The 25,893-nt window shown below is 43.3% G+C and overlaps 1 protein-coding gene across 2 annotated transcripts; it reads left to right on the forward strand.

Annotated features, from left to right (window-relative positions):
- Positions 49 to 25,864, forward strand: RSPRY1 (ring finger and SPRY domain containing 1). Of its 2 annotated transcripts, none has more exons than XM_021408040.1 (16): positions 49 to 142; positions 819 to 1,006; positions 3,051 to 3,545; positions 6,456 to 6,508; positions 7,846 to 7,958; positions 10,145 to 10,271; positions 11,545 to 11,603; positions 12,525 to 12,591; positions 13,325 to 13,456; positions 13,990 to 14,105; positions 14,685 to 14,828; positions 17,548 to 17,659; positions 18,314 to 18,416; positions 19,713 to 19,865; positions 22,171 to 22,275; positions 23,294 to 25,864. In XM_021408040.1, the coding sequence occupies exons 3-16, from the start codon at positions 3,199 to 3,201 to the stop codon at positions 23,388 to 23,390; spliced, it is 1,728 nt and encodes a 575-aa protein (XP_021263715.1). In that variant the 5' UTR covers positions 49 to 142; positions 819 to 1,006; positions 3,051 to 3,198; the 3' UTR covers positions 23,391 to 25,864. The 2 variants fall into 2 exon arrangements, with proteins under 2 accessions (XP_021263715.1, XP_021263716.1); XM_021408041.1 differs by having other exon boundaries at positions 819 to 1,000.

Below are 25,893 nucleotides of genomic sequence, written 5' to 3' on the forward strand. Positions count from 1 at the left end.
CAGATATTTCCTAAGGCGTGCAGTTAAAGTCTCACAAAGTTTCCGTTCTTGTATGCAGAGACTTTTGCCTCTTCCTGAAAAAATCCCGATGTGTTCCATCCTTCGGGATGTGCTCTCTTGAAATGAGGATGCATCCTGGATTGTAAGTTTTCTCCTGTACTGGCTTGCCCTCTGAGTCCTTGTACTGGTGATGCTGTTATCTCTGCTGAGCACGTGCGTTACAGATGTGCAGAGTTTGGGCCCCTTTATTTCAATGGCGAGCCGGCTGCCAGCAGCCAGATGCTGAGCTCACGGCTCATCACAGCGTTGTAAAGCTTTCCTTAATCTTGCCAGCTCAAGTGCAGTCTTGTACATCGCTATTTCCAAAGAGGTGGTTTTGTGGGTTGGTTGGTTTTGAATTGCACTTCAGAACCTCTCTTCCTGCGTTTGGACTTTATCCAAACGAGGCTGGTTTGCAAGGTGGATCTGTAGCAACCCCTTCCGCTAGCTTACGTCCCAAAGTGTTTAATCTTTTCATTTTTTGAGGCTTGGAAACAAATTTCTTGTGTGTTACTTAGCCTGGTGTGCAAGATGATGTCAGGCTCGGCTGTTTACTAAATAAGGGGAGTTTATTCTGTCGTTGCACAGAATACCCTGGGTTGGAAGGGGTGCACGTGGTTCATGGAGTGCAGTCCCTAAAAGATGCCTGCTGCTGTTCCTCCTGCAGGCAGTCATCGGAGGGCGACTTGGTGGCATTGCGGCGCGGAAGGGAGGAGGGATGCGTCAGCCTGGGAGGCAGTTCCCAAATGAGCTGTTCTTTCTTTTCTTTCTGATTTCAGAGACTCTTTTTCACGTTTTCTAAAAAGTGAAAGCGACTGACCGTGCTGATTCAGTGCCCGCGATAAAGGCATGCACAGTGCTGCTTCTGCTGACACAAATGTGTCTGCGACCTGCAGAAATACAGCCCACCTCTGCTACAGTGCTTTGTGAGCAAGCCCAGCCGTTCCTGAACCAAACACATGTAAGGGTGAGTTGATCACAATCACCTGTTTTCAGTCATGCTTAGAAAACCCAGGTCTCAATCAGTTTAAGTCTTGCTGTCTCTATTTGTTGGTAGGTTTCTACTCATTGCTGATCACTAACATACAACTTCTTCCCACTTGTTTTGAAGTAGATCCGTTGTATTAACACTCTTAAGTCACAGAACAACTTCTTCAGGTTCTGTAACACTAGTAATGCAGGTTGACACTTCAATATTTCGAGACCCTTAAATCCTCTGGATACATACGTACTTATTTTTTCCTTAGGATTACATTTAATATGTTCTTCCTTGGAACATTGTTTGAATCTTTTTGCTCATATTAGGTTTTCATGGTGTTTTTAAGTCATTTGAAGCAGTCTGGCTGTGGTCTTGCACCGTTTCACTTAAGGTCTATGCATCTCTCTTGGCAGCCTTGCATCTGCTATCTCCCTGCTGACTGAGGAGGTAACAGCTGTTGTGGCTCAGGTGGATAACTGCTGAGCCTGGAGTCCCACATCCTACTGTGCTCAGACTGCTTAGAGAGCAAGGCAAGCGTGCTGCGATACCGAAACCATTGCAATCATCTGCCATCTAAAAGTATCTTGAAACAGAACTCAAGATCTTGCATTTATTGCCTTTAATATGCCACGATGGGCTCTGTTTTCCTAATTCACCTTCAGTTCCTTAATACCAGAGTACTGAAAGAAGACAACTTGCTTAATACATAAAGGACAGTCCAAGGGAGCTTGTTTGCACTAATTTCTCAGTGACGGCTGTCTGTTCAGATCCTTCATGTTCTGCTTGCTCCTGTGACTGGTGGCTGGCTTCCCAAATCATGCTGCTGTGATTTTTGTCCCAAATAGCAGTCAGCCATTGCACGGCTGCCAGTTGGCTGAGATGTCAGGGAACCTTTTGTATTTAAATGGTGGTAACTGCCTTTGTTTTTCTTCTGATTTTATGCTGCCACACGTTTGCTGTGAGACTATTTAATAACTGTAGATCAGTAATAACCTGGTATTCACCATTCTTGCTTAAGTTCTTAAAGGAATAATGTGCATTTAGTCTTCAGAGTTGCTTATTTATCCTGGCATGCTTGAAGTGCCTAAGTAGCAAAATGATGTCTTCAGTGGGGCTTTATTTTAGTTGAGACTTTTTACATAAGACTATACAGAAATATTTTTCCAAGCCATAGGGTGTTCTGCCTTCTGATCAGGCAGGCTTTGGAATCCTATTGCTCTTGCTAACATTCCAGATTCAGTGATGTGTAGTGAGCATCCTGCAACCCCAGTTACTTACTGGGCCTGTAGTTGATTCAAACCCTTTGAACTGAGTGCAAAAGAGTGAGTGAATTGATCTCCCTTCTCAGAAAGGGAAGGGCAGAAGCGAAGATGCATGTTGCTTTTACAGAAAACAGCCCTTTCAAAATCCATTAGATTTTCAGGCCTTAAAATGGGGTTTGTAAAACCTGTTTGTTTCTGCTGCTCTGGGTGAGAATCCAGTTGAAGCAGGCGCGTTCTGAGAAGATGGATCTGCACACAGATGGATCAACACCTGGTCCGCTGCTCAGCGCACTCTTTGTTGCAGTAGGCCACAGCTGTAGGACTGGTTCTTAGGAAATTGGGCTAATTTGTGGAATCTGCCTCAAAATGAGCGTTCCTGATGTGAAATAAGAATCGTACACGTGCAGCCTTTGGTTTGGTGGCCTGAGCAGTGTGTCTCTGTGGGCAGCAAAGAGGACGTGGAACTGTGGTTTATTAATACTTAAAAGGTGGCAGTGCACTGGGCTTGAGGACAGAATTGTTCCTCCACAGCTGAAAAACGTGCAAGGCCTGGAAAATAGCAGGTAGGGTAAAAATGAAGGGTGGGGAGAGGCTGCCCAACTAGTGAGGTTCCTGCTTTTCCTCCTTCATCCTTGTCCCCTATGCCTGTGGATTTCAGATGCAAACTGTTTCTTAGGTATGTCATACGCTGTGAATAGCTCTGTTTACTAATACAAGAATTCTTCCATTCAGATTTAAGACTGACTCTTGTTTTGGATTTGCTTTTTCAGGCCTCCTTCTGGATGACCAATGTCTATTTTAACCGATTATATCCGAAATTAAGTCTCCAACTTCCATTCATTCCAGCCGGTAGCAACGCATATAATGCAAACAATCACAATTCAGGACCACACAAACATTGCTCTTAAAACTTCCTAGATGATTGTAGTTGCTTTCCTTGTGTTCTATGCTAGCAGAAGCCTTTTTCAAGGTTTACTGTTGACTCTAGAGCACCACGTTCCCCGTTTGCTGGGAGCCTTGGGGGCTAGCACGATGGGAAACTCATGTGTTTGCCGCGATGACAGCGGAGCAGAAGACAACTTGGAATCTCAGACTCGGCAAACAGAGAGCAGCAGAGTACGTGCACCTGATGGAAGAAGCCACCCAAGGGACCCTGTCCGGCCACCAAGGAGAGGGCGAGGACCTCATGAACCAAGAAGGAAAAAACAGAACGTGGATGGGCTAGTACTTGACACACTGGCTGTAATTCGGACGTTAGTAGATAAGTAAGTACCACCTCAAGGAATAATTCAACATGAATGAAAATGCAATGTTCTTGTCTTCTCTCAAACTGTGACTCCATCCTCTCACCGATCTACACCTGGCCCTCCCTGAAGCAGCAGCGTGTTTCCATCTGGAGGCTTAGGAGAGGAGCACCTTTCTTAGGTAATAGCCATAGCTCCTGAGCGCCCAGATACAAACTCTTGCAGGAGCTGAGGAGCTTTCTCACATTCCTGTGTGGGCCTGCACCCAGATGGGACGAGGAGCGTGCTCTGTATTGCTTATCTGGCATAGATACACAGCTTAGGCAGCAGCGAACCTTACAGAGTTCAGCGACTTCTGTCCTAAACACTGATTGCTAAGCAAGGTTTCTGTTTTCAGGCTGCATCTGCTTCTTTGGAAATGGCTAAACAAAATTGAGAGCGTTGATGGTTGTCAGTTTGTATAAAGAGACTGGGGTTTTCTTTCTAAGTCTGAGTACTTTTTAAAGACTGCATGTTGTGACGGTTCAGCTTGCGATTGCAGTGCTGCATTCCTTGCGTGCTCAAAGCATCCATTGAGGGCGTGTGGGATATTTATGGATAGGTTCTTATTTGGGTTGTTTTGTTTTGTTTGCACTGCTTTCTGCAGAACTCTATAAAAGGACCTCAGAACCGGAGGATTAAGCTAGCTCTTCACCTTTTGGGCTAGGTGCAGGTTAGGAATCAGACCAGAAGAGAAGGAAAAATGTTACTGTAGCTTCACAACTGGGATTTGAGTTTCAGCTGGATGAAGCTCAGGATACACAAGTCTTGATTCATAGACCTGTATCCTTGCCCTGGAACGTGCCTGCGGAGGAGGAGTTTGCTTTCCTCTTGTAAAATGCTTCAGTGGAAATAGCAGAATCTGAGCTGAAGAGGTGTGTGTGGCGTTGGCTGGGAGGGGATTGGTGTGGCTGTTGTTGTTGCTTTTGGTTTTTTACCTTTTACATTGGGATCTGTCTGCAAAACATTAAGTGAAAATTGTGCAAAATTCTTGAAAGTCTCTCCCTGATCTCGTGCCTTCCCCCTTCCCCTAAGGTCATCTCCTTAGGCTGTTTCACAATGCTTCTGTATGTAGTTGGTCCTGTTGCTCTTGCAATCGGTTTTGTAATCTTGTAAGTACTTTCCTTTGCTGCTGAATGATAATAAGCGTAGCCACTGATCCTGGAGTCCTATTTCTGACAAATTCCTGAAGCCGTGGTGTTTTGTTATACTGACTCAGTGAAATACTTCCTTAGACTCAGCTCACCATAGAACTGTTAAGGTTGGAGAAGACCTCTGAAGTCATCTAGTCCAGCTGCCCATCCATCACCACCATGCCCACTCAACCACGTCCCTCAGTGCCACGTAGGCTGGAAGGGACCTCTGAAGTTCATCCACTCCAACCTGTGGCTTAGACCCAGTCGGAGCAGGTGGCTCAGGGCCTTGGCAAGTGTGGACCAATTCCAGGAAATGGCAGTTGGGTCCTTTTTCCAGCGGGCCCCCCATTTTTCACATGGGGGATACCAAAAGTGCATACAGTGCTCCAGGTTCTGTCTCACGAGCACCACGTGGTTACTGTGGTCTGTTGCTTAAATGTTACGGCTGTTGATGAGACGCGGCTGGTTGCACATCACAGCCAAGTATTACAAGACTCCGTTCTGTAGGACAAAGACCTATGGCTGGGAATAGTGGGGGAGTGTCTTCATGAGGCAGATTATCTAAATGTGCATGAAAGAAGCTTAAAGAACCTTTCTGTGAGACTTGAAGCTCATGATGGCCCTTCTTAGGTAAATAGGAAGGAAGACTTGAGGGAGGGAAGAAGAAAATCCACATCTGGAAATTTTGTTTTCCAGTGTGAGTGAGTCCGCAGGGTTGAGTATGTTCTGTTATCGCCTGTTTCTTCATAGAGCTGGATTTTTTTGGAACCACCACAACTGAAACAAAAGGAGATGGTAGGGAAGATGACAAATGTGTTTTCATGTCAAAAACCATGCGCAAGCAAAGTCAATTTAAATGGAGACGTAAGTAATGCTCAGTTGGAAATGTAGATTTCAGTGGGATAGCACAGCAATGAGGAGCCAAGGATCGGAGTCTGGGCAGTGGGAGGCCAAAACCTTCCTGGCAGTCCTCTCCTAAACTCTAAAGCATGAGGATGCCTTGAGATGAGCTGTCAATTGAGTTGTAGCGTGATCTGCAATGAGCACTTGCTTTCCCTGTTTATTGCTTATTGTGGTCCCATAAATGCTTACTGAATAGGGCTTGGAGACTTTGCTTTAGGTAATTCCAATGGCAGTGCCTGCTCTGATGAGCAGATGTGGCCGTAGCTCCTTGCCCTTGCTCCAGCAAACCAAATTAAGGAACGAATCTAAGCTGGATTATTATTTTTTTTCTATATTGGAAAGGGATTTGGGTCAAATATTTTCTGTTAAACTGCATTAATGTTTTCCTGCTGCTCTTGTTAATGAATTAGTAATATATGGTGCTGCTAGACAGCTTGCTTTTCAATTTAGAGAAGGGGGGATGGGGAAAAGCAGAGTTTCTGAGCAAAGCCTGTTGATGGTGCATCCCTTGTGCACTGCTCTTCGTCCACTTTGTGACCTCTGTTACTTAATCAGAGTAACTTTGCTAATGAATAGCATTAAGCCTAAGCAGTGTATTTAGATTCTAGACCTGTAAATATGGGTAACGATTTCATATAGCAGGTATTGTAGATATGCAGGTGTTTTAAGCTAGAAAACAGCCTAAATCCCATCTGTATTTCAGATCTGAAAATGGCGTTGGTGCACTGCAGCCAGTGTAACTTTCTCTTTGTTAAATACTTACAGGATTCATTTTCTGTGTCTTTATCATTTTATTCAGTGTATTGCATTGAAGGTTGTGCATAAACGTTGACCTGTGTAATATCTCTTTCAGTGACCAGGAGCCTCCTTATTCAATGATCACGTTGCATGAAATGGCAGAAACAGGTACCAAGGCACTGTGTTGGGCATTTCAGTTGTGACTCCAAAGGGGGGAAAAAAAAAAAAAAAAACCCAAACGCTATTTTTATTTGCAAAATAATTGCACTGCTAGTGTGAGTTTTATTGATTTGCTGTAGCTCTAGGGGCTTGGACTCCAAAACACAGTTCTGCCCTTCAGAAGATTCTCTGAGCTGATGGGCGTTTGTCTGAGTGTTGTGAGCTCTGCTGCGCTTCCTACGTGAGCAATCCAACGCAAACATGTGAAACCATAAGCCACAAAGAATGCCTGTTTGCACGAGGGCAGAACCAGCCTGTATATGTAAACATGGCTGAAAATATGTACTTCACCATTGCCAAATACTACTTGCCTTTTGTCTAGGCTTTTGCTGTCCTTAGACCTCCATGTTATTGATTTAGTTGTTCTGAAGTTCTTCTGCAAGCCACGTTGTGTCTATGCGAGGGTTACTTTATCTCTGTTATGGGAGGAGGAACCCATCCAGCTGGAGACCTGCACCAAATTTCTGCTTGAGTTGAATGAAGTCTCTTAACAGAGTTGGTATCGGCCCCAGACAATGTGATCTTATTAAAATAAGCTCATCAACATGATGAGATATTGGAGCAATTCAGCAAAATGTGTTTTGGAGTAATGTGCAAATTCTAAGATCAAAACAAATCTAACGAGTCCAAAGATCAAAAATGTTATCTATGTTTATTTGTTATTGTGGAAGCTCTCTTGTATGCAGGTGCAGACACAATTATTTTTACTTCTCATGCCACTTTTCTTGTAAATCCAAATTGCTTACGCTTTTAGTAGTTGATTAACATCTCATCGATTCACATCAATGAGTAGTCAAGGCCTACTGCCTATACTCTTTCCTTACAAAATCAGTTTTTCTTTAGAAGACCAGGCATGGGAGAAGCTAATCCAGTTGCTGTGAGGTCCATGTTCCTTGCAGAGCAGGCTTTCTTTCTGGCCAGGCGTATTTTTTTCAGTGTCATAATGAGTGCAGCGTCCAGCTATGACATTGGACACCAAGCTCTTGGGTTATGGCACTGGGACCAAGTGCTTGTCCACAGTTAGGAGTGTTCCTAACTGAAGTATGCTCTGGCCTGGGCAGGACTGTTCTCCAAACAGTAACAGTGTTTGCTATTATTCCTTGAAATTAGACTTCCAAGCTACAAACTAAGACATTGCTATAACATTGAAAACGTGGGTTGTTTTTCCTTGTGCCTATAAGCTCGCTGGGCAATTTCAATGATTGAAAACTTAAATGCTGATGTGTTTTGAACTCTTAGGATTGAGGTGCTAATTCTAAACGTGACTTCTGTTTTGTGGTTGACAGATGAAGGCTGGCTGGAAGTTGTCCAGTCTTTAATTAGAGTTATTCCACTAGAGGATCCGCTGGGGCCGGCCGTTATAACGCTGCTCCTTGATGAATGCCCGTTGCCAACAAAAGTAAGTTGAAATAGTGAGTTTATCTGCAGCTGGATTTCAGTTGGCCCTGGGTGCCACTCCCATGATAGTTTCTGGGTGGGTTTCATTGGTTATGCAAGACGGTTAACTGCTCAGAAATTGGGTGTAACTTGTAACTTTGAGTAATTTTTGGTGACCTGGCATCTACTTACTGCTTAACACTAGAAGCAGTGTAGTAGAAGGTGGAAAAAGCACAGCTTTCTGGGGGAGAACAAGAGGACCTCGGTCCTTTGCTGCTTCCTTTGCTCTTTTTCTGCCACGCAGCAGCAGTGAGCACGTAGGGCTGTTCTGCTGCTTTTCCCTTAGTTCTGAAAGCTGCAAATGTACCACTCACTATTTAGTTTGTTCCTTCCCTGCACATAAGGAATGCAGTGCAAGTGGGCGTCTTGAGTTGAACAAAAGACATTTTAACTGTGAAATACCTAGATTCAGTTTTGGCAAATCTGAGCACTTATTTATACTGACCATTACACTGATCTTGGATGGAAAGATGACGTGAAGTGTTCATACTCTGCTGGTACCGACATTTTAATGAGGGAAACGTAGACCTCTGCTCTACATTAAGAGTTCTTGGGTTTTTTTTCAGCTGTACAACTTACTGAGTGCTGAGGTGACTTGTATTTCAAGAGTCACAATGCAGTTAGCTGTGAAATAGTTGACCATAAGAGGAAACAAGATGCCTCCTTCTAGGGTTGCTCAGGGGCTTTTTCCCTATTGCAGTCTCTTCACAGCACAACAAAGTGCAAGGAGCTACAGCCATGGGATCTGCAGGTCATGTGCAGCCTATTAAAGTCCTTGTTGTTCATTTTTTTTTCCATATTCAGAAGTTTAAGTATTGGTCACTAGGGTTTTAAGTCAGTGCCCAACTCTTGCTACAGCTGGAGAACAGTAGCAGGCTGGTTTTTGTTCTGTTCTGGTAGGCTGTGAAGTCCATAAAGTTGAAATGGCAGCACAGTAAGCTGTTCAGTCTATAAAGTCTTTATTTAACTCAGAGTAGTTGATGTCTGTGAAGGTTTTAATAATGTCTAAGGGCAGTACAGGGTATGTCAAGAGTCTAATTTTAGTTTTTTCCATCCCAAGTCTCTGGCTCAGTCATCCTTTCTTCTCTCGCCATTCTTTCCACTTAGTGTCAGTCCTGTTCATCAGCTCTGTTTCTCTGGCGTTTGTTTTGGGAGAATAACTGCTTTTCAGTCTTATCTCTGTACAAATTGCAGGCTCCAGTGCAGAAAATTGATTTAAGCATGGACCACGCTGCTGCTGGAACAGCAAATAAGCATCCAGCTTGAGTGGTACTATTTTTTTTCTTCGAAAGGCCTGCTGATGACTTCAGTATGAGAAGTTCTATTTTAATTAGATCCTAGCCTGAGATTATGTAGTTTATATTTGAATCGGCTGAAATTGTCATGAAGTCTGGAAAGTTAGGAGAATTTAGAAATTGTGGAGGGCAGAGTTCTCTCTGTTGGATCACTTGGCTCTAGGTAACCCTTGACTACCCTGAAAATGTTAGGATTCAAACCTATCTTGAATTTTGTCCATACCGTACTGCTTGAATGGAGCAAATCAAAGCACAGTGTTTTCAATTTATTCCCTTTATTGTCACTTCTTAAATTAGTATGACTACAGAAAGCCACAAATGTTTTCAAGGAGACCATTTAGGACATCTTGTAAAGCCGGCAGCATCCTAAATTGATACAGCTGTAGGTATCGTTGGTATTGCCTGCCTTTTCCTAGTGTTGAATTCCTCTTGCTGTAGGTGGCTCACTTGTCTATGCCTAGAAGATGTTGCTCATAACCAAGACTAACAGACCGGTGGTAATTTTAAAATTGCAGCTCTTGGATATGTTGAACTTCTCTTCCCCTCTGTTCTTTTTAATCTTTTTTTTATCTTAGACAGCAAGGGATGGTTATCTCTGGTTTTGGTGATACAGTGTAAAAGCAATGTGTCGTAATCATAGAATCACTAAGGTTGGAAAAGACCTCTAAGATCCTCTAGTCCAACCATCCACCTACCACCAATATTGCCCACTAAACCATATTCCTCAGTGCCACATCTGCACGTTTCTTGAACGCCTCCAGGGACAGTGACTCCACCAAATCATACATTGAACTGGGGGAAAATAGTGTGTCTCACATTGAAGAGATTTCTGATTTTTTTTTTCTTTTTTCAGGATGCATTACAAAAGTTAACTGAAATATTAAACTTAAGCGGAGCTGCTGCTTGCCAGGACGCCTGCCACCCTGCTAAACATCGGAATACAACTGCGGTACTGGGCTGTTTAGCTGAGAAGTTAGCAGGTAAAGCCAAGGGATTGTTCCGGAAGCTTGCTGATACCTCTGGCTTTCGCACCCCAATCCAAACTACTTGAGTTTTCTTAGTGCTGAACTGTGTTCTCCATGGAAGGGACTCTTTGTCTCGCAGGTGTGACCTGTTCCACTCTTTGATTAAAACATTGAACAGGTTCAGTCATCAGTCACCAGTTTGGATCTGAATGAGTCACAAAGAATGCCAGATACTTAAAAAGAACCAATTATTTCGATGGTTGGTTAGCAACTTGAAACATATGTTTGTGGATCAGTGTTCATGCGTGTAGGATATGGTCTTAGCATTGGTAATTAGTCTAGAGAAAAGACTTAGGCCTACTCTCAGAATTGCTGTGAACACGTGGTTCTGTAGTCAATATGCAGGAATATTAACTCAGTAGTCTTCGAGGCCGTGTTGAAAGATGGAAGAAAGATGCTGTTTCTGCTAAACATGTGCTGTTCTATGGCAGCTGGCTGAAAAGACTTTCTCTGCTGTGCTACTTGAAAGGTCCTTGTTGGACTTCCATTTTAAGGTGACTTTTCATATTGAACCTTTTAGCTCCATAAGTGCTCTGTTGGTAACTGATGATTAAGTTTACTTCCCAGTGCTGGTCGTCTTTGTATCTAGTGTTGAGCTTCCATCCTGAGGGAAAGGAAATGGAGAAAAAGTGATTGTCTAGTATCACCTAATGGTTATTAGAAATATAATTTCACTGTATCTGTCCAAGTAAAGAAAAAGAGCAGGAAGCGTTTTGCGCTGTAATATTTCTACCTTCTCGTAACAGTAGGTTGAAATGAGACCCAATACCTTCTAATTGCAGCAGATCTGTTCATGTTGTGGTGGAATCTGCCACAGCTTTTCAGAGTTCAAGATGCTGGAGCTTGACTCCCTCGCATCGCTCTTGAATGAACAGGCAGAATTTTAGGGCAGTTTTTTCTTAATTGGCTGCTTGCCATGATGCTGCAAGTTGTATAGTTCACAATCAAATAAGCTTCATTAGACACCCGGTTTGGCTTATTTAGAGCTACTAGTAAATGGAGCTAGTCTTCAACCTCTCTGGAGGTTGGTGGGCCCTGCCTGTGGCAGGGGGGTTGGAACTTGATGATCCATGGGGTCCTTTCTAATCCAAGCCATACTATGTTTCTATGATTCATGCTTTCCCTCTGGAAGTAAAGGGCAGCCAGACTCTTGTGTTCTATATTACACTTCTAAGCAGTGGTGAATGTATGTTCCCATGGATGGATCTAACTTCTGATGTTTTTACAGGTCCTGCAAGCATAGGCTTACTCAGCCCGGGCATATTGGAATATTTACTTCACAGCTTGGTAAGTGTCTAAATCCTTTAGTACATATCCATATGTAGTGATTAGAACAGCTTGGTGTGAGAAGGTCAGGTAGCGTTTGGTAAATGCTGGTAATGTACAGAAAGTTGAGGTTTAAGTTCAGAAAGTCCAAATGAAAATATCCCCTAAAAAAAAAACCACAAGACCTTGCTGTTCCTATCTTCTCGTTCTAAGGGGATATTTAAAGGAACCAGATCTTGCTGCACATCACGATACAGAGGGCTTCTCATCATTATTCCTCTGTTTTGTTGTTAAGTTCAAACTTTCTTCTTCCTCTGCAATAATTATTTTGGATTATTTCTTTACACTTGAAGTCTTCATCTTTCTCTTTGTGTTCCTAGACTGTTTTTACTGTAGGTTAAAGGAATGAGGCTTCATGGAAGCCTTACAGAAAGTTGAGAGGTTGTTTGTTAGTTTGCTTTTGGAGAAGCAGTTCTGTCCTTTGTTCTAGAAAGGTCAAGTTTCTATTCAGTGCTCTCAGGTCAATGCTAATGACTTAAAATCAATTCTGATTCCACTTGTTAGCTTAGCTGCATAGGTGTGGGGCTGGTGTGAGTTGAAAAGATGGCCGTTTTGAAGCAGCGGTCTAGTTGGCCTGCTTTGGTTGACTTCAAGCTATCTGCTTTGACCTCTTGGAGGGTGGGGAGAAAACTCATACATCCTATTTGCATGTGGCTTGTTAGTGTTCCTAGCTGCCAGAAGAAATTTAGCTCCGCCCTTGGACATTCTCAGAAGTCCACGGGCCAAGGCCCTGAGCATCCTGATCTGCTTGAACCAGCTGTTGACAGAGGGAGGGACTAGGTGACTTTGGGAGTGCCTTTTAACCTGAGGCATTTGGACAAAGAGCTCTTCCTACCCATCTGTATCGTGTATTTATTAACTGTTCTTACTGCCCTTGTTTAGAATTTCCAGTCCCATCCGACAGTGATGCTTTTTGCACTAATAGCATTGGAGAAGTTTGCACAAACAAGTAAGTATCAGCCCGATGCTGCTCCTAACAGTAACATTACAGCTTCTGCGGCGTGTCATTGTCATTTCCTTCATCTGATGACATTTGTTGTAAGCAAGAAGGCCTGGACTGGTAGGAACACAAACGTAGAAGAGAAATATTGGTGCACTTAGAAGCAGGAAGAACTGTTTACTGTTGTGGTGTCACCCCTCTGCCCCTGCAAACCCTTGAGATGTTTGCTGAAGCTGAGTGCAGAGCTCATCAGCTGGAAATCGCTGCCTAAAGTCTTATGGCTTGAGGCTGCTGTCACTGAAAGAAATCTGTATTAAAGAGATTGAGAGCAGCGATGATTGGGTGCATGCGGGCAGGGAGAAGTATTTATTGCTTTAATGACACCCCCACCCACAAACCCCTGAGAGTTTTGCTGGAACTCAGTACTTCTCAACGAGCAGTTGCATCACAAAGAGTTACAACATGAAACCTTTGTTCCTGGGGAAAAACAACCTGTATTAAGATGGAGAAAAGCCATGGCCTGACTCTGGTCTGACTCCATGCAGAGAAGTGTGATGCTTGATTGCAAGGTTAACTCAGGAGTAGAACTTCATGCTGTTTGTAGTGCTGAGATGTAAAGTTGGTATGGCTTTTTTTTTTTTTGCTGTTGTTTTTCTGTTGCACGGTGTTACTTATTTTTTTAAAAAAATGTATGGTTGGTTAATAGCAATTACTCTTTTTTTTTTTTGCTCTTAAATTGCAGGTGAAAATAAAATGACAGTGTCTGAATCCCGCATTAGCGACCAACTGATCTTGCTAGAGAAATGGACAGATCACCCAGACTATTTGAAACGCCAGGTTGGATTCTGTGCCCAGTGGAGTTTAGACAATCTGTGTAGGTATAGCAAAGGGATGGCTTCGTTTAATGGTAATTCTCCAAGGAGAGAGGTTTGAGGACTTGGTAGTTTCTAATGCCCTTTGGTTAAATTTGGGAAAATAAAATGTTGGGCTTACAGGGCTCCAGTCAGTGTATGGTAGGCCAGTGGTGGTTGTTTAGTAAACATCTGTACAAGTGCTGTAGCAAATTAGGGACATGAGAAGTGGCCCTAAGATAAGATCTTGATTTGTGAATTGATGTATACATGTCAGCACTTCGATACCTGGTAAGAGCAATGCTTCAGGTCCTCCCACGTGAGAAGGGGAAGGCAGGAGAGCTGCTTTGGCTCAGATAAAGTTCATCACCCACTTGAAATTGAGCGAGTAGAGAACTGTTTTTTTGTGGGGATGGGGAAAGAAGGGGACAGGGGGCACAATCTTTGCCACATGTGATGGATGAGGAGAACCTTGCCCAACTGAACGTACAAAGACAGTGGTAAACCCTGAAACAGTTGGCATCTTGGTATGAATTTGACTGATTTTATTTGGCAGTTTTAAAAGAAGGCAGGCAGTTCACATACGAGAAGGTTGACCTGACCAACATCAGGGCTATGCTGAACAGCAACGATGTCAGTGAATACCTGAAGATATCACCGCATGGGTTAGAGGTACGATGTCATTTCAGGGTTTCAACTGGGGAAAAAAAAAGTAAAGTAATGCCTATATTCAGAAAAGTGAGGAGGACACTTTAAAAGACAGCTTATTTTTCACTAAAACTGTTCACCAGTGGGATTCCTGCTGCTTGTCTTGCCTAACCTTGAGGCACCTGTAGGAGCAGGATTCTCAACCATCCGTTTTGTTTTTCTTCCTCTGTTGCTTTATTTCTCTACTTGCTAGGTGAATTTTCATGTAAGGTTGACCTCCTCTTGGCCCTTTGTAGTAAGGGCTAGCTGACAGCCAGTGACACGGGTCTTCCTGTCTGGATTGCCTTTGTCTTCAAGTATTTAAAATTGGTTCCACTGATGCTTTACTTCCTCGCTTCTCTTATCACTAACCACATTTCAGCCTTGCCTGCTCGGTGGGTAGGGTGTGACTGTTACACTGTGAAGAGATGGCACTTTGAAATTGCATTAACATTGTGCCGATGTGTTCTTACATGCAAAAAACTTCTTGGGGGGGGGGGGGGGGAAGGAGTTTGTTTAAATGCTTCTTTTATAGAAAATTAACTTCTGGTTTGGTCTTGGTAGGCTCGATGCGATGCCTCATCTTTTGAAAGCGTTAGATGTACGTTCTGTGTTGATTCTGGAGTTTGGTACTATGAAGTCACAGTAATTACTTCGGGAGTGATGCAAATAGGATGGGCTACCAAAGACAGCAAGTTTCTCAACCACGTGAGTACACGCAGTGCCAATAACTTCAGTATTTTTTCACTTTCAACACATAGGAAGATAACTCTGGTTATTCTGTGGCAGCGAGTGGGCGCTTACATCTTTCCCTTAATTTCCCTGTACTTTTGCTAAGCTGTTTTTTATGGATGCAAGTGGTACAAGGGAGGACTGGGTTGTCGTTGCAACAGACCGACGCTGGTCACACAAATATGGTGTAATTGCTAGCAGTGACAGCGTGTCTACTTGCCACTGCCTGTAAGTTATGGGGAAATGGCTTATGTCTTGTGCCTTATTCTCTTCTTGGGAGCTCTTTAGTCTTCAGGTAACAGCAGTGGTTTCCCTCAGTGTTTTTTTGCAAGGTAAACAATTGCTCACTAAGAGCTAATAGATTATCATGCACTCCTTCTTACACAGGTCATGGAACAGCCATTTGATTACTCTCTTTAGCATATATTCCTATTACATTCATTTTCAATGGGGAAATGGTTCTTTCAGTTGGCCTTGGGATAACGTGGTATCATTGGTCCTGCTGGTAGAAGCAATATGATGCAGTTCAGGAACGTGGGTGGCAGCTTTTTGATTAAACATAAGGATTACAGAAAGACTGAATTCTCTGCCTTCTTGCCTTTGTTCTGATGATACAGAATAAGCACACTTTCTTATTTATAGTTTGCCATGTTCTCACTCTCATCCAGCTAGCTTAGTATCTTATTCTAGATATTCTTTTCAGTATTTAATGTTTAAAGTTATGCTCTTACATGGCACGTTATTCTTAAGTGCTAGTGAACATGAAGTCCAAACCCACAGTCAAAGAAAAATCTCTGCTAATGTTAGTAGAGATGGAACTAGGACCCCTTTCTCCTTAAATATTCATGGTAACTCTGTATGGCTGTCAAACTCAATATGCTGTAGTGTATTTGCTTATGTATTTTCATAATGCTGAGATAATGTAGTGACTGCTACCCAACAAGCTTGTCTGCTTCAGCTTAGAAAGAACTTCCCACATTATCAGCCTTCCAAAGTTAGCCACTGTCAAGCAGATAAAAGCACAAGTTAAAATTTCAATACAGAAGGCTTATGTGACCTAGCTTGCTGCTGCTGACTGGAATGGAAATACAGGGCTGAGATTTTAAGTTGATGTTCCTACTGGCTGAGCTTGACAAGAAATATACCTGTAATCCTATTTTATAGTTGTTATTACACAGTTTTCTGCTCCCACTTGGAATTTCCTTCAGGAGAGGCATTTACTTACTTGAATATAGAGACAGGCAGTTAAACCCGCTCATTTCTGGTTATTATAGAAAGTCATTCTGCAGCTGTGTCAGATGCAGAAGCTGATATGAAGATAGGCCAAATACAGACATGTGAGTAAATATTGGCTGGGGACTGTGAGAGACACGTGTCAAGGAGGTGAATGGAGACATCAGTGGCAAGAAACCCACAGGAATGGGAGGGTGGCCTTTCTCACCATCTAACTTGAGTCTTCCTGTGGTCTCTCTGCACTTTTTTCCATTTATTAATGTAAGTAGCATTGTCTTCTGCTGGTCTATGACATGCATCTGTCTCTGTATCGTGTCCAAAGTCCAGTCCCACAATTCTAGCGTGGAATTGAGTGCTGTTTTAAATTTAGCTAAACAAACAAACAAAAAAGCAGCCAAACCCTACAGACCTGTGCTAAGAACAGGCAGTGTTGTTGTTGAGTGTAATGGAAACTGTTTGAAATGAGAGACAGCATGTCTGCCTTCGGAATGCTAAGAGGTTTAAAAGATTTTTCCCACTTACTGGTAAGGAGCTTGGTGTGTATGCATTATTCTGTCTGCCTCCTGGACAAGGTATGGAAACAGAAGCTGTCATATCTGAGCTGGGTGATTCTCTGTTGCCATGGTTGTTTTGCTGGTGGCTAAATGCTGCTGGCATATAAGTTCATCAAGCTTCTTCTACCTGAAACGTAAGGATATTATCTTATGAGCACTCACCAGAGAAGCCACGTGCTCTTTATTTCCAGTATGTGTAACAAAACAAAAAATCAGTCCTGAATACGATACGAAACATTCATTAGCAGGGTGTAGCTTTAATTGGGCCATCTTATATAATCAGACCCTGGCTGGTATTTGCACTGCAGACCAGCCACGTAAGGAAGCTGTCTTCCAGAGTGCTTTCGGATTTCGTGTTTGGGCTGTCCTACATGATGGATTCGTCTTCCTCTCTGAAAGTTGTGTTTGCTGGGAACTTCTTTCAAACAGAGGCTGTCCCCAAACAGGACACGATACGCAGCACGTTCAGCGAAGGCCCTGTGGGACCGCTGTCACTCTGTGTGCTGAGTGTTCTGGTCACACTTGGATATGGTGTGGGCATCTATTACAAGACTATCTCTTCAAGATAAGAGAGGGGTTACATGCCCGTGTTGACTTCTTAAGCTTCAAGAAGTGAACATGGGTATTCAGCTTCTGGACTTGAGATCTTTTAAATAGATGACAAAAAAGCTAGTAGAAAATAGAACTTGAGCTTCCAGAGACTGAAAAACATTTTAGAGGGAATATCCCTTTCTTTTTTTCCTCTTCACCCCCAACAAACTCATTTTGATGTGAAAATGAAGCCAAGGCTCTACTGAAAAACAAGAGATGGTGGGGGAAACCCATCCTGCTTTTGGAGGAGTGGTTTAGCTGAATGCTTTAGCTCATCCGTATGAGAAATGGCTGAAATGCTTCTCCTTTTCCTAAAGGAAGGTTATGGCATTGGAGACGACGAGTATTCGTGTGCGTACGATGGCTGCCGGCAGCTGATTTGGTATAATGCCAGAAGTAAACCACATTCCCATCCCTGCTGGAAAGAAGGTATTCAGTCTATATCCAGTCTATCTCCTGCTGCTTATCCTAACTGGCTTTCTGCACAGGATTTTTCCTTTTGCGGGCATCTGGAATACAAAGCTTGTTAGTAGGTGTGACTGGAATAGTTATCACCTAATCCTGATGATGCAAAGCGTTTAATAATTATTGTGGCTTTACTAGTATTGGCAGTGGCTGAAAGATGCAAAGCGGGCACCGTGCTCTTGTTGCACAATGTGTGTAGAGGGTCTTGCTGGATAAATGCTCTCTGTGCCTTCTCTTCTGTTAAAAATTTCTCCCAAGGTTGGCACAAGCACATTAGAAACTTAGCAAGTATGTGTTCTGAAGATATCTTCAACGAGTGTAAAATAAGCCCAGGAGAGACAGGTGGGGAGGGAGCAGCTCTCCTCCTGGCTTGACTAGGACTCTGCAGTGCTCCTACCTCTGCATGGGACTGGCACTCTGGCAGACTGAAATATTTCATTTATTGACCACATTGCCCCGTTTTTTTTGCTAGTACAGCCTGTTCCACTCTGTTTCTTTTGCTGTGCTCACTCCTAGTGAGACGGCTCGCTTCGATGCATGATACTTCTATGTAACTGTTTCAGCTATTGACACTTAACGAAATTGAACGGTTTAAATGATCTCTCTTTTGCACTCAAGGAGACACAATAGGATTTCTCCTAGACTTGCAAGAAAAGCAAATGATCTTCTATTTGAATGGAAACCAGCTTCCTGCTGAGAAGCAAGTCTTTTCATCAGCTGTGTAAGTATGTGCTTGGTTGGCATGACAGTGACCTGTATGGATAATAGTTCTAATTATGCAAAAAAAAAAATTCTGTTTGAAAAGTTAATTCCCAGCTGAAAGTTGCTTAGAAATGTCACAGCTCAGATAACGTTTTACAAGTGGATTTGTGAATTGTGAAGACTGTATTAACTTGCTGCATTGCAGTGGGGCCGGGGCCTATAGTAGTACATTGAATATTCAGGGCAAGATTTCTCTGACAGCATTACAGAGCGGTGTTAGGCTAATATTTCCAACTCTGTTACAATTAACCTGTGACTCGTTCCTCTGACTGTCACGGAGTTCAGCATTTCAGCTCTGGTGGTGATCGTTGAGAGAGGCTTCCTGTGCAGCTTGATTAAACACTGCAGTACTTTCTAAATGGACATTACTGTGCTAATGACTTCACTGGTGTTTTTTCATCGAAACGAAGTTCAAGATGCAAGCGAGATGGAAGCAGCACAGGGTGTAAAGTCTCAAAAATATCTTGTCTATTCAGCTTGTATCTCTTTCATGTGGAGTATGGCATTTGTGTACTTAACAGATTCTTTTATGCAGTTAGAAATTGCACAAATATTCAGCTTGAGGCCTTTCTGTAAATAAAACTGAAAGGAGTGAGTGATAGCTCTGGTGCTTTTATAAGGTGTCTGCATGGCTGTGAAGCAGACAGCTGTCCCAGGGTAATCCTGCAGGGGCAAGGAGAGACAGATGGGCATGGTGCTAAGGGAGCTCACAGATCAGCATTCATAGCGTACACCACTCCTATGGAGCTTATACAAGCCTTGCAAGTTTGCCAGTCTTGTGCCTGATCAAATGAAGCAGCCAGGAGCAGCAGGCACGTGGCTCTCCCCAGTGGCTGACAGCGTTGGAGATGCACTGAGCAGTTGTTGTTGGGGAGGAAAATGTTGTATCCGCTTCCACTGCTGAAGGAGAGACCTGAGCTGATGGATTGATGTAAAGAGGATCAGGCTGTGGGCTGCTGAGATGTATGTGTTTGCTCTTACTGTAAGTGTGACTAATCCTGGTTGTAGAGTAAGCAGCATTTATTGGTTGACTCGGGAGTAAATTCATATAAATTCTGACAGTAAATTCCAAGGCTGAGCACTAAGAAAGGACACGGGGTGTGTTAGAGGTTTTTCTTCCTGCTAGCTTAACCAAATCTACTTAAGAAAGTTTTCTTTGTTTCGAGGTGTATTTTTGTGTGATAATAAAGCATCACTGCTAGAAAGCTCTGACTGCTTTAAGTCAATCCTGAAATGTTTTTTCCTCACGTTGCAGGTCTGGCTTTTTTGCTGCAGCTAGTTTCATGTCTTACCAACAATGCGAGTTCAACTTTGGGGCAAAACCTTTCAAGTACCCACCACCAATGAAATTTAGTACCTTTAATGATTATGCCTTTCTGACAGCAGAGGAGAAGATCATTTTGCCAAGGTAATCCTTTTGTCTGAGTACAGAGCAATAGAACACTTCACTTCTGAGTTGGGTAGCCTTGCATTATACTTATAAAAGTGATCTTTTCTGAGATCATACCTCCACAAGTCTCTTTTAGAAAAGGATCAAGGTGTCACAAGTAGAGCAGGAAATACACAGACAAATGCCATTGAAGTAATTATGTGCAATACTAGGGTAGTTTAAAATTAACTATTATTGCATGGTAAAGTGAGCTAAAAGTGTCTCGTGCTGTGTAAGAACAATTGAGTTGGTTGAGGAGTTATAGTTTTTAATTAAAAGTGTGTCTCGTTTAAAATTGCCCTAGTTTGATGCTGGTAGCCTGGAGGTTCTGAATTATTGTATGTCTTGAAGTTGTTGGTCTTTTCTGATTCCGATGGGAGTTAACCCCTTCTGGTGCATTCTGCCAACAAAGGTGATTCAAACATCCAAGTGCTTAGCCACCTCAATGTAAATCCACCCAGGCAAAACTGGGGTAGATTCTTCCCGAACTTCCTGTATTTTTGGCAGGTTTGAAACCTGACAGCTTTTCTGGATTAGGTCATTGGTAAGGAAACAATTTTCTGGAACACACGCAGTAACAGGAGAATGATGGTGTGTATCCCAGCTTTCCAGCTTCATCTGGCGCTGGCTTTCTAGGCTGTTGTTTACATATATATGGTTCAAAGACTCTTTTGTTGCTTCTCATTAAGTTGGAAGTGGGCGCCCGAGCCATAAGAAATGCGGGTTGGTTTTGGATTATCTTGCTGATGGTTACAGGGAGTTACGTGCTTGAATAGCACATTACTTAAAAATAGAAAACCTACCTTAGTCTTGGATCCGAGTGGCACACTGGCAAAGCCTGAGACGTGTGATACTGAGTTTATGCAAAGAGAAAATGAAATCCGACCTGCAAGACTCTCTGCACTTCCCTGTAGCCAGAGTAATTCACACCTGCTTGACGTGGAAGGTCTGATTTAGCTCATTTAAGGTGTCATGTTAATTATCATTCTCCATCAGCCCTTCTTCCCAGCAGGTGTCTTAATAGTTGCATGCTTCGGATGAGGACTTTGGCAGCTTTTAGCTGCGTGCTGTACAGAGCTGATGCTTGGGTGTGATGGCACTGGTGTCACCGTGGGCTCGCAGTGTTTATGCAGTAGCTGCAAGAACGAGGCTTTGGCTGTCACAAAAGCTGTACAGAAGGAGGAGGAGCTGGCTTCCTGTTGCTATCTGGCTGGAGCCATTCGCCTCCTGTGTCGGCGCCTACTCAGTATGCGATAGCACTGAAAGGCTGCATTCAGCATGGGACACTGCTGCTCTTTGTGTGGACGGGGTGATGTTAGTTGACACAGTCTGAGCTGCTGGGTAGCTGTATGCCAATTATAATCTACAAGATGGCTTTGATCTTAACAGGGACTGGGGAAAAAAGGCTAGGACCAAAGGTGGGACCTCAATTATCCATCACAGGGGTTCACATAAACTCCTGTGGGGTTGTGCTGAGTGTAATGGATTTAGTGTCTAGCCTGGGCTGGGCACTGCACCCTGCCACTGACCAGCTTTGTCTTGTAGCATGCGTTCCACATCTGCAATGTCCTATTTCAGCAAAGGTGGGAGCTCTGCCAGTTTGCTCTGATATTACCTGCTGGCCAGAAAGGTCACATGGATTTCTTTCTTAAACTCGCTTAATTAAAAATTACATTCCTCATGATAATTAACATGATTTTTTTAATGTCTGCTTATATAGAGAGGTGTGTGTGTGTAAATATAAATATTGTTATAATTACAATCGATCACACTTGCATATTTATATATATGTGTGTAATTGGGTATACGTATATACACTTTTTACACTTGAAATGTTCTAGGGACTCCTTTGTATAACATACATGCCAAGGAGAAGGAAGTGTACATTTTCTTCCCTTGTGGCATTGCCATACTGGGCTATCAGTTTGCTTTTCAATCTGTGTTCTTCTGTGTTACAGCAGTACAGGGTTTCCAAGCTTTGCTGATGGATAGGTGCTATTTTCCTCTTTAAACTACACCAACACAACATTTTAATGGAAGCGTTCAGCTGCGAGGGCTAGAGCTGTAACCTGGCTCTTCATCCCCTTCTGACAGGCCAGGACGGGGGAACAAAGACTGCTCTGAACAACTCTGGATGTCTTAAGGCTTTTTTGCGCTGTAGATTTTTATCCATGTTTATCAGCACTAGCGCTGAGTAGCACGAGCACGTGCTGCGTTGCTCTTGGTGCAGTACTCGAAGCAGTTTAGAGCCCAGCTAATGTGAGGGATACATCTCTTTGTTCAGACACAGGCGCCTGGCTTTGCTGAAGCAAGTGAGCATCAGAGAGAACTGCTGCACGCTTTGCTGTGACGAGGTGGCAGACACAGAACTCAGGCCGTGTGGACACAGGTAAAAACTGTTTCATTTAAAAGCAAGTAAAGAAAAATGCACCGAGAAACAAGGTCTGTGGTTGATGTGTATCTTAGGTGAGGTAAATACGATCTCTGCTTATCTTGATTGACTGCAGAGCACAAAGGAAGTAATAACTCATCATTTTAAGGATGTGTCTGGTGGCAGTTAAGCACGGACTTCCTGCCTTTCCTACCACCCTTGCTGGCTGTAAAGGCACGGTGGCTGTGTGAGTGTGTGGCTCAGGGCAGGGAAAAGCATAGTCTACTTTCTTGATCTCAAAGGTTTCACTGATGAATGCTGGCTTAGTCCAGGTGCTGCACAATCCAAATCATGTGGGGAGAGGAGAAAACTCATTGTGCACCCAGATGTTTGTTAAAATATTAAGCATTCAATAAGTTGATCACTGGAAGTCACAAATCTCTATAAAAGATAAAAATGGGGCAGCAGTATGATTAATACTCTAGTACCTGGTACTGTCCTACACTGAATTAGTCCGAGACAGATGGACTTGACGATCGGAGAGATCTTTTCCAACCTTAATTTTTCTGTGGTTCTCAGTAGCCTACTGGGAAGTTAATGCAGTGAAGTCCAGTTCCGTAGTGTTTTTAGAGCACTCACAGAAGCAGTCTTGCCGTGGGTCTTCCTGCCACGAAGTTTAAAAAGAGCAGACGTCCAGTGTGCCTTAGCAAGAGGTTGTGACAGATCTGGGAGTCTCCTTCTCCAGACCTGAATGAGAGTTGAAATGAAGAGTGCAGGTGTAATCCTGGCCGACTGCACCAGCAGTTCCAGGTCTGCAAGGTGCTGAGCAGCGAGAGCTCCTCTCAAAGCACGTGGATCCACAACACCTGACTTGCAGTTCCTAATCTCCACACTGAAAGACTTACCTTGATTGCTTTATTTTAGCAGGCTAAATAAACTGTTGAATGCTTGATTTGTGGGTTTTTTTTCTTCTAGTTTTGTAAATATTTGTAAATGTTGTAAATCCAGGCTTTAACTCTCTTTCTTTCTCCTCCAGTGACCTGTGCATGGAGTGTGCCTTGCAACTGGAGACCTGCCCTTTGTGTCGACAGGAAATACAGACCCGAGTCAGACAGATCTCTCACATTTCATGACACACGTGAAGTACTACAGACTTGTTTTTAATGAACTCCAACCAATACAGAAAGGGGAAAGCATCTCTAACCAATCTTTACGCACATAGAACCGTAGCCATGGCCAGATCTCACGCTAAACTGTAAGCTGATTATATTAAAAATGAAATGTTTTAATAAGCTATTTCCAGTTGCCAGCAGTGGGAACTGGTTTCAGCAGTAAGGAAGGCTGGTAGTTCGGTGTGTTATGGCTATTGGTTCCTCCAAGCAAGAGCATAGGAGAGCGTCTCTCTTCCTCCCCTTTTCCTTCTCGCCTGTCGCAAGTGCTGAAAAAATTTGCACTGGAAATACACATACAATGCATTTCAGAAAAGAAATATCTCCTAAAGCAGGGCCGTTCTGTCTCGTGCTCCAAAGTCTCTATTTTTGGCAGAAGTCAGTGCTAGAAAAGAATGCCGATGTTTCTTGTTTCATGTAGCCTCCTGCTGGTCAGAGACTATATCTTCCAACAGTGGATATTAAACTGCTCCAAGACTTGCTCTGTCACAGACTGATTTGAAAGGACAGTGTGGAGACTGTAGAGAAATTCACGTTTTAATAACTCGGTGATTCCAAAGAAAATCCTGATTTGTTTTTAATTGTTAAAAGATCGGTGGTATTTTCAAGTACATAATGTTTCTGATGCTTTTAACTTCGATATCCACATTTTTTTGTGAGGATATAATTTTCGGGAGGTATTCTTAACTAATTATAATGCTGGACTGGAATTAATTTGATATTCTGGGTATTTTTTAAGGTATCTGCAAACATCTTTTTTTAATTAGTATTGTTTTTGAAGGTTATGTTCACTTTGGAAAATATTGAGCTAACTTAAAAGACTAGAGAAGAACTCTGGGCCAGTGTGTTTGAAGGGAGGGGGGAAATGTTACTTGGATAACACGTTCAGTCTTATTCTGTAACTCTTTAAAAATGCACTTTGCTTGCCATGTGTCAGTCCTGCTCTGAGCAGGTTTGGGGCCACACTTTGTATTTTTGGTAGGGATCATAATAGGGGGGAATGTCTGCTCCACTTGAGTTACACATTTGTGACATTTGTATGTTAAGGATGTATTTCAGCGAGCAGCTTTTGACCACTTTATTAGGTTTCTACAAGGAATCAGGGTTCACGCCTGGTGTAGGTGAAGTAGCACAAAAGTCAGTGGAGTTACGCTTATTTTGCACCGAGGCTATAACTCTCTCTTCCAAGACTTGTACAGGTTGCTTTTTAAAATTATTGGGATAGTTAGTAGAGCTCTACTAACTCATACATAATTACACCCTAAACATCCCACTTGGCAGCGATTCAGTAGCGGAGACTGTTGTAGCGAATTCTCATGCTGTGAGGTATTTTATTTTTAAAATCTTTTATCATCTTTGCTGTCAAGCATTAGGAAAGCTGAGATCTATTCCTCATGCTGCGTACTCTTGCTTCCTACTGACCTGGGAGCTGAGAGCACCGCGCACAGGTCCCAGGATCAAGCTGTCTAGCTGTTCCTCTCACATTCTGCCTTCCTGAACTCAAGGGTGCTGAATTTCATCTAGAGGAGGAGAGGGGGGGAAAAGTCCCCACTGAGCCTCATGTAAAAGGTCTTCACTAGGAAAGTTCTGTGTGTCATTTTCTTGTTGACTTTTTTCAAAATGCAGACTGAATCAGGAGTGGAGCGAGGGTTAGTCCTCTTGCTAAAATGTGAATTCTCTTCCAGCTGTTTTGATGAAGGTCAGTATGGCAAACCGGTGCCTGGGGCACTTCATTTCCTCGCGGACTGTACTTGGCAAAGTTCAGGTGTTCTCCACTTTGCCATTCTGCTTTTCAGAATCTTTTTGAGATGAAATTCCAGATGCTTCCAAACGCGATGATAGGCACAAAGATAACGGAGCGTGCTGTAGAGGAAGAAGTGGGACAGAACCATTTTGAACTCTGCCTTAATAGATGCCGCTAACTCTAGGCTTTGGTTTCCCTGGCCAGGATTAACCGAGGCAGAGCTTCCCGAAGTGCCTGGGAATCCTGATCGGTACCAAGTGCTGTATGAGATTAGGCTCTAAGGCCGAGGCCCACAGAGGTATCTAGGTGTCCTGTTGAAATAGAGGGGACCAAAGAGCCCAGGTGCCTTTGTGGACGTGGGTCTGAGTGTCTGCGTGCTTTCTTGACAAGAAGACCTGAATGCTTTCGAGCACTTTGCCCTGATCCATGCAGCTGGCGCTGGGCAGAGGGAGCCAGCGGCACCGGAGGGAGCTAGCTCTGTTGCAGAGGACTGTCCTATTGATTTCACGTATGGAAAGGCTGTAGATGGGGCTGGCTTTCTGCTGCAATCCGCCGCGGGGTGTCTTTGTGAAGCAGGCAGGGCGGCTGCTTGCTGTGGGGTTCTGAGGGGCGCCCTGGGGTGGGAAACCCAAGAAGGGGACAAAATGGAGCGTGGCAAAGTCGTCTGTTCAAAAATAAAACGTCTTGAAGAGTGTTTGCCGTTCTTTTGTTCTTCTGCTTGCG

The sequence above is a fragment of the Numida meleagris genome, chromosome 10, assembly GCF_002078875.1.
Source record: "Numida meleagris isolate 19003 breed g44 Domestic line chromosome 10, NumMel1.0, whole genome shotgun sequence".
NCBI classification, from domain to species: domain Eukaryota; kingdom Metazoa; phylum Chordata; class Aves; order Galliformes; family Numididae; genus Numida; species Numida meleagris.